We start from the raw sequence: 12,331 nt of genomic DNA, 5'->3' as shown, positions 1-12,331 counted from the left end.
TTAACTATCTATTAATATTAACACTAATGCTATAAATGCTGAAGATACAAATATATTTAAACAGAATCATCTGTAATTATTTCTAATAACTTGTTTTTAGTGTTCTTTTTATTGTCTTCAGGGACTTTACCTGAATTATTATTCTCTTTGTTATCTATTAATAATACAAAATTTATTAAATATATCTCTCCACTATTTTGTTAGCATAAATTTTTGTGAATACATTATTATCTTCTTTCTTATCTCAGTATTACTGTTTTGATAAATAACCACATACCGTTGCTGTTGCTATTGGTACTCAATATATTAACCCTATTCCAGTAAAAGCTACTGTTGTTGTTGCTGCTTTTGTTGCTATTGTTGATGATGTGATTTCGATTATCTCAGCTAAATAATTATAAAATTTTTTTAACTTTCTACTTCAATTAATTGTTTCAGTTTAATAGTAATTTTTAAAATCGTTGATAAAAGAAACTATTTTTTTGAAATCATTGCTTGCTTTATATCAAACGTTCCCTTAAGGTAGATATGTTAAATTATTCAGTGTTTCATTTGATAATGTTGGTTTTATCGTTGTCATTTTCATTCGTAAAAAATGCTTCAATGTCTTTCATTATATCTTCTTGTTTAAATCACTTTTGCATCTCTAATCTTGCTTCTTCTTTTTGGTCAAATAACATGCTTTCTAAAATTATAGCTATTATGTATTGTGGTAATATGCTTCTAAGTTATATAATATCTTCTTTAAGTCCTCTTTGATTCTTAGTTAACATTTATTCTAATTCTTTATTAGTAGTGTTTTGATTCAACTTTTTATTATCAAGATTTTGTTTTATTTGAATATATTTTTCAATGTTTTTTCTTCAAAAATCAACTCTGTTTGTAATTTCATTTGCTGATTTAATAAATGCACTAGTTGATTCGCCCTTAACTACTGTTTTACTAAGTTTTAAGGTTTTAATATTAATTTAATTAACTTTTCATTACTCACTTACTTTTAATCTTAGAACTTTGTCTTAATCTTAGATGTTGATAAATTGCTGTCGCAACACTCTTTATTGACAACATCCTTGTTTCTAGTAGCTGGGTGTCCATTTCAATTACAAAGTTATTTCTCATATCAGTATTTTTATTATCTTCTAAGAAAACTGGATGTTCTTTAATCAATGTTAAGTTGTTTGTTGCTGTTGTTCTTGAGTAACTCCATTTGCCTTTTATTATCTCGTCGTTCTCATCTTTCATTTTATATATTGGTGGTTGCGTTCATAAAACCTAATACATTGTAATTATTAGAATTATAACTTTTTGAAAAGATATTAATTTTATCAGCATTTCTTACACAATCACCAATTTAATTTCGTTTTTTTTTATGTAATGGCTTTCTCAGATTTATTTCAAGCGTCAACAGGTGTCATTTTTATGGTACTATATGTTTTTTTTATTGTAAAGAAAACAGAATTATTTGTTATTTTTATCCAATTATCATCCAGTTGAGTATATCTCTATTTTGTTTTGTTCAAAAAAAGATTTAAATGTTCTATTAAAAACTCACTGCCTCTATCAACCCACTTTTTTTCTGGCATTCTATCTAGAAGAATCGTTTTGAAAACATTAGTGAAAGATATACATGTTTTATTCATTGAAGGTATAGTCCTTGCATACTATGTAAACAAATTTGTGACTCTATATATGAATTTATAATTATTTTTATTTTTCTAAATTGATTTACTATGAAAAGAATAATAAAAACTGTTATATTAAAAAATAAAAAACCATTATATCATCTATCATGATTGAAATTAAAAAGATTCAATTGTTTTTTTAATAATGACATTAGTTGATAATAGTTATAAAATATACTGACATTAGTTGATAATAGTAATAATAATTAGCATATCCTGCTTTTGTTTCTGAAATAAGTAATTCTAATTGGTCTGCCAAATTGTTAAAATTTATTTGACCGCTAGCTTTAAATGCAATACAATAGTCACTAAGTGGATCTCTGGTTATTGTTCATTGCATTAAACCTCTTAAAACTTTTGCTCTACTACTTCTAGTATATGTTGATCTAAAATTGATATCATCTAGAAGTCTTTTTCCTCCTTCACCTGTTATATCTCTTTCTGTTACATCCGTATTTGTAATAGACATTGTGAAAACTATATTAAAACTACAAATATGATGTGTTACTCTTATAACATGAGGTACTAGAAATATATCTATATTATTCATTTTTAGTTTGTTTGAAGATGCATTAACTTGTTTTATTTCTATTTGTTTTCTGTTTGGTTTTCTTTTTTGACTAAAAATCTAATTATGTCCTTGTCATCTGTAAGTGTATTGTTATTAAAATCAGATAGTGTTAAGGTAACGGGAATTCTAATTTTTATATTGCTTGAAGTGTTTGTTTTTGAATATCAGTTTTTTTGTCAAGCTTATCATAGTGAATATAATTTTCTCTGTTAATGGATCATATACTTCCTCTCTACGTTACCATAAGACTTTTGTTGTATTAATTCATCTTCTCATCTCTTCCATCTGTTTTCTTCTTCTAGATTGATTCATTTTAGCAATGTTTCGAATTCAGTCATACTTTATTTTTGAGAAGAAATCATTATATTAGGTAATTTATAACATTAAAAAATCTTTGATAATTATTTTTTAAAATTGCATCGGAAAGGGAAAAATCTAAGCTAAATTTTAACACAACATCATCTATAATGAAAGAAAACTAATTGAGAAAAACAACAATTTAAAGTCTTTTTTCTTACCTCAAATATTAATAAATCTGTCTGGATAAGTTTTTATTAAACGCACTTTATATCAATAAAAAAAATAAAACCTAGGCTAAATCCTGATACCATATATTATAATAAAAACAACCTTTTTTGTATTATTAAACAAATACCAAAATTTTTTCATTGTATTGTTAATGACCACTATTTTCCTAATCTTGATATGTTACTCCTATAGTAAAACGAAAGCTAAATTCAACATGCTTTTGTTAATTGAATTGACAATCTCTGAAATGTGGTTATTTGTTTGCGTTTAAAATTTTAGTCGTGACAACAATTTTCTAGAAAAATTCCAGTTGAGTGTACCTCCAAACAAAAATGCATTATTCTTCCGACCCCATTTGTGGGGGGGGGGGGGGGGGGTGGAACTATATACTCAAATAGGTTTTTTTGTTCAGCCAATTTTGACCGATCGATATATTCATCGCAGAGAAATGTGAGTGGTATCAAAAAAAGCTGGCTCAGCGTAGAAATAGAAAGCGTCAACATTAAAAAAAAATTTTTTCTGATTTTCGGTTTTTTCTAGGTGTTATCGAGGTCTGAAGGTTTGTGTGAAAACGGGATATATGTTCACTTTTAATGTGATTTTTCTTCAAATTAGGATGTTTCTATAAAAATAGAATTTCAAACTTAATTTTCCTACCAAAAAATGAACCAATTTTGTGTTCCTGATAGACTAAAGGCGACAAAAGAGACTAGTTCTGCTCTCATAGGGAGCTTCAATATCAAAAAGATTTCGAAAACTATTTGAGAGCTCCTTTTTATAAAACTTTTCTTTTCTTTTAGTCAATTAGAGACACGTCACTTTTCATAACAATATTCCGTTAATAACTAACCACTTTTCTTGTTGAGGCTTTACCATTTTTTGAAGTCTTATGGCACTGACTAATTGACTAACAGTGCAATATGTTTACAATTAAGTGAACATATCTAGTGCTTTGAATGGACAGCTAATGGCTGTTCAGACTTTAAAGATAACTTTTCGAAATTTTTTTTGAACATTAACCAATCATAAACATATTATCGTGAACTATAAGTCAGTCTCTATGATGACATCACCCTTTTCAGTCCTACTGCAACCAAATTTGATCTAATTGGTGGTCTTATCTTATAGCTTTTAATAATACGACTTCAATGACACAAGATTTCAAAAAGTTTGAAGCAAATTAATTTGGATATTTCCGTATAAATGGTTACTTTTGAAATCTTACCTTTTTATCCTAATATTGACAGTTCCTACTATAGAAGCCGTTCAGTGGATCGCAGATAAAGTTTCAGGGAAAAGCTTATGGTTTCAATTGGCGTCGACCTTTTCTCGTCGCACAATTCTACTGACTTTTTAGTTTTTGTCTGATATTGTTGTTTTTTTTCATAGTCATAAGACTTGTTATGATGTCTTATTGATCACATATGCATGACAAACATCCTCATACTTTTTTTGAAGCTTATATGAGCGTATTTATTGGCTTCCGTCGAAATCATTTAATTTTAATGGCTGTTAAGTATTTATAAATAATTTCTCGAAAATTTTTTTGAACATTAACCAATCCCAAACGTTTTTTTTTTCGTGAACTGTCAGTCAGTCTTAGTTCTTTCAGGATATTTTTTTTTAATTTTTACTGCAGCCAAAAATAATCTGGTAACTTTCCTCTGGCACTTTTCTACTGAACTTTTGGTTGTTGCCTGTCTTTGTTGTTGTTTTCATCGTGAATAACCTGTTGTAAGATCTTATTGACAAAATATGAACTTTAGCATTTTTAGTGAATTCCGTTGGAAGCCAATGAAATTAATGGCGTTGATATTACGAGTGTTCTCAAAAATGTCGTGGTTCTAATGTAATTGCTCATATTTGATTTTTTGAAATTATATTGATAAAAAGGAGGAATCCCATTGCTGTTAAAAATTAATTGAACATCAAAAGTTTTCAGCAGAAATGTTCTTTTTTATGCCTCCGAAACATTTCTCGCTCTTTTTTCTTTAAATTGCTGGTTTTGCCCGTTCTTGTTCTTTAGGTAGCCATAAATTGCTGACACATCTCTTAATCTTTTAATTGAAGATTGAATTAAGGATATTACCCGAATCAGTTAGTCAGTTTATAGCATTTAGTCTGAAAGTTTATGATATACATTTTCAAATTTTTTTTACAAATTTTTCAGTTTTCGCTGTTCTTTTCGGCAAATTTAAACTTATTTTCATCAATGAGAGGTCACATCCAATTTCTTGTATTTCAAAAAATAACATATTTACTGGTATTATTTGTCACCGATGCTTTGTTTGTTGGACAATAAGCGTTTTTATAAACGTTTTTTGAGTGGTCATTTTTTGCGTTTCTTTTTCTCTTCTTTCAGATCAATCGCGTAGTAACTGATCCCATTTTTTTACAAATGTGGCCCAAATAAACTCAATTGATCTCTCAGTATGTTTCCTGCAGCTTAATTAGTACAAAATAAGAATCGAATTAAAAATACATAATGTTCAGATAGTAGCTAATGATTTTAATGGTAGCAATAGTTTGTGTTTTCGCAAACCGTTTGTAATTTTCAAAGTCTTTCTTTATTTCGTTTCTAAGGATTAGTCTACCCAAAGACAAAGCCTTTTGGTTTTGTAAAAACTTTTTAGTAATTTATCAGGGATTATTTAGTTAACAGCTGATGATTTTTAAGACTTTCAAAATTTAATGGTTTAAAAATTGTTGATTAATTTTTGAATTTCGCCTTATTGATCGTTCTCTTTATTGACTTGTAACCTAGTCTTATTAAGAAAACCTTCCATCCGCTGTACCGTTAGGAGAAAGTAAATTTGAGTAGTTAAGGTTTTTTTCTGACTGCATTTTGACGTTGTTACTATGTGCTTTTAATTTAGATATTCAGTTTTTGCCGTGAAATTTTTGTTTTGCTAATTTTTTTAGTTGTTTTTTTTTGTCTCCTAGTCTCTTTAATGTCAGATCTAATTGACGCTGCAATAGGGCATGACATTATGTAATTCAATTAGTAGACAGGTTGTGTAACGATTGTTTTAAACTCGAACATGTATTCTTGTTAATTCTTCATTTGCTTGACAATTAAGTCAAAAATGTAGATGAGCTCGGGTCGGAACATCATGTGCGAACGCACATTAACGAGCCGCCTTGTTTAGCTTAGATGCAACATGTGTTAGTTGCTACAAATTTTTTGCTTTTTATTAATTGGAGGTAAGTGATGATATTGTTTTTATTTTAACGTCACGGAGTAATATCGTTGAAACTGAGATTTCATATAGCACTTACGATTCTCCCCTGATGTTCCTGTAGCTCAATATACACATTACTAAATAATCACAACAGTTTCCTGATCTGAGATGGACTCTGCTCCACAAATCGATAAAATTGATCGTTAATTTTAGGATTCTACTCCATATAATGATGAATTTTCACTTGAAATTCAACACCCTTGCATGCATTTTACATGCATCCACAGATAATGTTGGTATCTGAAATAATCCATTGAGACAATTTCATTTTGTTGTTGCTCTTTTGTTGCTGTTTTATAATTGCAGTTTTATAATTACTAAAATCATCTCACCAGTCATTCCGCTCCTCAATTGCAGTCTGGCAAAGGTAGAGAATCTCGTAAAAATTTGTGAACGGCTCTGTTATTGCACGGAAACATCGGTTATCGCTCATGCCATAACTCTTAAGTACATTAGAGTCAGCTGAATTCGTGAAGCCCATAGGGCACACAACTTCGCTGTGCAGGCCAAGTTTGACTAAAACGGACTGACTCAAAGATGTTCTTACATAACACTATGCCCTAAACAACAAGATTAAAAGGAACGACGGTTATCCTACTTTTAATATCAGTATCTACAAACACAAGGCTATTTTGTAACAGGTTTTTTTTAAATAGGTGGCTTTCGAATGACCCAATTGTTACCAATTCGTGGTTAACAAAATTTAGTCGTTACCCAGGTCATGGTCCCAGACTGATCAGTGGACGATTGCGTCTGGCTTCTCAGTTTGAGTGAACATGATTTCACAAATAAAAAATGCAGGCTCAAAATAGTACACTGATACGTCTCAAATTTTTGATGGAAAAGATGTCGAATTTTTAAAAAACTATAATTTGTGATCCTGTTTAGTACTAAAAAAAATTGCACAGAAAAAATAAGCAATGAATTAGAAACCCGGATCATAGTAATTTTGTAAATCAGCGCTGAATCAACTTATCTCTCACTCTGTGTTTTTACTGTGAACAGATTATCATCATGCAACTTTTTACACTGTTCAGAAAAAATATCATAGTAAAAAACGGCTCTCTGAAAGCACTGTGAACAGTTTAAAACTCCAATTTGAGTTTGTTCTGAGCAATACTCTTAATCCTAATAAACATACTGTGCGTACTCTGAATGAACCCTTTTCTCAGACTAAAACCAAAAACAAAGTAAAACGGATGTTTGACGACAATTAATTGTATCTAAAGATCTATAGAGATCTAATTCTCTAAAGATATAAAAGTTCTCTGATAATTTGACAGTTCTCTAAAGATATAAAAGTTCTCTAAAGATATAAAAATTCTCTCAAGATACGGCAGTTCTCTGAAAATATAAAATTTCTCTAAAGATATAAAAACTCTGCTAAGATATGACAGTTCTCTGAAGACATAAAATTTATCTAAAGAGATAACAGTTTTCAAAGATCGGTAGCGTTTGAAGTTCATTCTAGGTTTGTTCTACTATTTCAACGGGTCAACACTGAAAAAATTGAACTCGTCTTTATAGTTAAAAACTACCCGGGTCGAGGTTTGGCGGTGAATTTTCGTAAGAAATGCGGTGAAATGTGGTGAAAGAAATAATTTTCACCGCGTATTTCTTACATCTTTTTGCGGTGAATGTGATGAATCGCGGTGAGTTATTTATTTTCACCGCGTCCTCAGTATTCTTACAAAAAAGAATCATCCCCACACGGGTTCGAACCTATGACCTATTGCATGCCATCCACTGCTTAGTCCACTCCGCCGACTGTCACGTACATCTTCAAACTTTCATGTGAATTTAGATCAGATTGAGTAAACTTTGGAAATCATATGCGGTGAATTTTTGTAAGAAATGCGGTGAATGTTGCGGTGAATTTTTGTAAGAAATGCGGTGAAATGTGGTGAATTATTTTTTTTTCACCGCATTCACCGCTTTCACCGCATTTCTTACATTATTTTGCCACAAAACTTGATGCGGTGAAATTTTGTAAGAAATGCGGTGAATTTTGCGGTGAATTTTTGTAAGAAATGCGATGAAATGTGGTGAATTATTTATTTTCACCGCATTCACCGCAATCACCGCATTTCTTACAAAAATTCACCGCATTCACCGCATTTCTTACAAAAATTTACCCAAAAACCTCGACCCGGGTACTATTACAAAGATTCCAGCTACTATGGGGGTTTGATGTTTCAGATCTGAAAGGCTATGACACGAGAGTCCATGAAGCTATGACATTGTCAAATAATGGAGACCGATATATTAGAAATTGAAGCCTAATACGTAAGTATATGTTTAACAGTCACTTTTATTTAAATTTTGAGAAAAAATTGTTAACCTGCAGTTGCTTAGATTGCTAGTTTCCATAGCGTTATCACTTATTCAATTTTAATGTTTACTTAAAACAGGTACCCAAATTTGGGAGGATTGACCATAAATTTAGAAATGGATGGAGAGTTAAAGGAACAAATCCGTAGAAACCACAAAACAATTAAAAGATTCAAAATGTTCAAATTTCTCATCAAAAGACTTAATTTTTGCGTCTTAATTAATCTGTTGAAAACAATCAAATCTTGTAATGTAATGATTTTACCGAAACCGAATGAGCGAGAAAGGTCTGTCATAAAAACTGTACTTTAAAAGAAGGAATATATTGGTTTGAACTCCGTTAGTTTTTTAAATTGATTTAATATTTACCCGGGCCCTAGTGCCATAGTACATCAGTACCGATTCGTGATAATCCAATAGAAGAAAAGCATATCAGTACTGGAACATAGTATCCTCAGGATTTGTTTCTTTCCATTGTGAACAGCGTAAAAACAGTGCAGGTTTTTTCAAAAAATTTGTTTGATAATTTGGTTCTCTCCTCTGATCATAACAGAAACAGAAGAATTTTTGAAAATTTCGAGCGATGCGCCAAAAATGTTGACCGTTTTCCACTTTTCAGGGTAAAATAGTAAACCAGCAAATTACCCGCCAAACACAATGTAAAACCAGTATACTAATCAGTAAACCAGCTGAAAACCCTAATCTGATAATTTTTGGCAACCGATTGTGTCTTTTGTTTTTTTTTCTTTCAGGTACGAGTACGATATGGTACGCAATAATTGCAATAAAATCAAATAAAAATTGTTAGATTGCTAGATCACTACCACCTGTCAAACAAACTGCACCTCCGGTCAGTTCAGCGACACTCTATAGCACCTCCTCAGACCCCCTTAATTTCAAATATTTTGTTAACCCCCACCAGACCACAACTGGAATTAAATTGCAGCCCCAGTCAATGAATTTAAATCCAAATTTTGCACCTCCTCTGAACCCCCTTCTTGCTATTGGAGGTTATAAGCGGGTCCAAGCGCCATGTCAGAATATGAGGAAGAGACTGAAGTGGGACCGGTTTGGAGGAGCTGGACTGGATCGATGGGCGTATAGAAGTGATTACAATTCGACAAATTTGATCAATCAGCGGGTTGATATTTATAGCGGGTTAAAGATTATACTAATGAAAACCATAGAATTGGTAGTAACACTGCTCATAGTTCTTTTCAGAAAGAGATAAATTTTAGTCGGATTTTTCGTCTGGGCAGTGTTAAAAACGACATGATCATAGTACGGCCATAGTAAAAATTACTGAGAAATACTATGAGTCAGCGCTGATTTACAATGTTACTTTGATCCAGGCATACAAAAAAGACCCTACATCAAACATTGTGCTTTAGACTAAAACTACGACCATTCTGAAGTAAAAAACTCCTGATACAGTTAATTTTGAAAAAGATCTCTGTCCTCAAAATATTAAAATTCTTATTTCTCAATTAAAAATTGGATTTTTCTATTACTATTAGCTAAAATGACGTAAATAAGATACAGAGCAGCATTTTGTTGCTTATTCCAAATTTGCCACTTCTATGGAAACCGCTTACATTTTAACCACAAGTTTGTCAAATTGCAACAAAAAAATGTGGTGTCTTTAATGCTTACGTCATCCTCCCCCAGTCCTATATTGATGCAAATTAGGCAACCCCTAAAATTATTGTTTTGCTTTTGACTCATTTACGAAAAGTTATATATTTTATAACAAAGTCCCTGTTACACTAGACCGACAACCATATTTGTAATACCTTCCGGGAAAATCAATAAAAAAGAACATTGTTAATCTCCTCTGATCCATATAGGAATAAAATGCGAATGGTAAAAGAGGGAATGTTGTTTTTAGATTTAGGAACTGTGATTGTTGCAAAACGATCAGCTTTCAAAATTGTATCCGCTATTATGCCTGTTTCGTAATCGCCTGGTATGATGTAATCCATATAAGTTGAAGAAGCGTTAGTCACTCTTGTAGCTGTATCAATATTCGATGGTTTAAGATTATATGGAGAAATTACAGATTGCAGCAGACTTTTGTCGCTCTTTGCAAAATATTTTAAGTTGTAGTCTCCAGAAAGTTTGACAGATTTTCTTTCAGCCATAGCAAGATCCATTCCCAGGATCAATTTTTCCAAAAAAAAATCTTCACAAGTTTTTTTCGGGACAATATGATAAACTTAGTACTTATTTCTTTTTTGTATGCTCAACTCAACCCAAAACCTTTGAAAATTTGTATCCGGAAAGCATCTGAGATCATTTGAGTCAGCGCTGATTATGAGTCAGCGCTGATTTACAATGTTACTTTGATCCAGCGTTGATTTACTATGAGTCAGCGCTGATTTACAATGTTACTTTGATCCAGGCATACAAAAAAGACCGTACGTCAAACACTGCTTTAGACTAAAACTACGACCATTCTGAAGTAAAAAAACTCCTGATACAGTTCATTTTGAAAAGATATCTGTCCTCAAAATAATAAAGTCCTTATTTCGAAATAAAAATTTGATCTTTCTATTACAATTAGCTAAAATGTCGTAAATAAGATACAGAGCAGCATTTTGTTGCTTATTCCAAATTTGCCACTTCTATGGAAACCACTTACATTTTAACCACAAGTTTGTCAAAATGCAACAGAAAAAGTGGTGTCATTTATGCTAACGAAATCCTCCCCCAGTCTTATTTTGGTGCAATTTAGGCAACCCTAAAATTATTGTTTGGCCTTTGACTCATTTACGAAAAATTATATATTTTATAACAAAGTCCTTGTTACAATTGACCGACAACCATATTTGTAATACCTTTCGGGAAAATTAATAAAAAAGAATATTGTTAATCTCCTCTAATCCATATAGGATTAAAATGCGAATGGTAAAAGAGGCAATGTTGTTTTTAGATTTAGGAACTGTGATTGTTGCAAAATGATCGGCTTTCAAAATTGTATCCGCTAGTATGCCTGTTTCGTAATTGCCTGTTATGATGTGATCGATATAATTTGAAGAAGGGTCAGCTGTATCAATATTCGATAGTTTACGATCATATGGAGAATTTACAGATTGCAGCAGACTTTTGTCGCGCTTTGCAAAAAGTTTAGGTTGTAGTCTCCAGAAAGTTTGACAGATTTTCTTTCAGCCATAGCAAGATCCATTCCCAGGATCAATTTTTCCAAAAAAAATCTTCACAAGTTCTTTTCGGGACAATATGATAAACTTAGTACTTATTTCCTTTTTTGTATGCTCAACTCAACCCATAACCTTTGAAAATTTGTATCCGGAAAGCATTTGAGATCATTTGAGTCACCGCTGATTATGAGTCAGCGCTGATTTACAATGTTACTTTGACCCAGCGTTGATTTACTATGAGTCAGCGCTGATTTACAATGTTACTTTGATCCAGGCATACAAAAAAGACCGTACGTCAAACACTGCTTTAGACTAAAACTAAGACCATTCTGAAGTAAAAAACTCCTGATACAGTTAATTTTGAAAAGATCTATGTCCTCAAAATAATAAAGTTCTTATTTCTCAATAAAAATTTGATTTTTCTATTACAATTAGCTAAAATGACGTAAATAAGATACAGAGCAGCATTTTGTTGCTTATTCCAAATTTGCCACTTCTATGGAGAACGCTTACATTTTAACCACAAGTTTGGCAAATTGCAACAAAAATGTGGTGTCTTTAATGTTTACGTCATCCTCCCCCAGTGCTATATTGATGCAAATTAGGCAACCCCTAAAATTATTGTTTTGCTTTTGACTCATTTACGAAAAGTTATATATTTTATAACAAAGTCCCTGTTACACTAGACCGACAACCATATTTGTAATACCTTCCGGGAAAAACAATAAAAAAGAACATTGTTAATCTCCTCTGATCAATATAGGAATAAAATGCGAAAGGTAAAAGAGGAAATGTTGTTTTTAGATTTAGGAACTGTGA

The 12,331-nt window shown here is 31.4% G+C and overlaps 1 protein-coding gene across 3 annotated transcripts in view; it reads right to left on the bottom strand.

Annotated features, from left to right (window-relative positions):
- Positions 1 to 6,536, bottom strand: part of LOC142348409 (uncharacterized) — a 38,092-nt gene extending 31,556 nt beyond the window's left edge. For 2 of the 3 annotated variants that reach the window (XM_075399763.1, XM_075399762.1), the window contains exon 1: positions 6,356 to 6,536. In XM_075399763.1, the coding sequence (XP_075255878.1) occupies positions 6,356 to 6,504 (149 nt within the window). In that variant the 5' untranslated portion in view covers positions 6,505 to 6,536. Of the gene's footprint in view, positions 1 to 6,060; positions 6,264 to 6,355 lie in introns of all 3 variants that reach the window. The other variant, XM_075399764.1, reaches the window with a different exon arrangement.
- Between the last annotated feature and the right edge of the window lie 5,795 nt (positions 6,537 to 12,331).

The sequence above is a fragment of the Convolutriloba macropyga genome, chromosome 10 (genome assembly GCF_964194025.1).
Source record: "Convolutriloba macropyga chromosome 10, txConMacr16.3, whole genome shotgun sequence".
Taxonomy (NCBI): Eukaryota; Metazoa; Xenacoelomorpha; order Acoela; family Convolutidae; genus Convolutriloba; species Convolutriloba macropyga.
Note: the sequence above shows the minus strand (reverse complement) of the source record. Positions and strands in the feature narration are given on the sequence as shown.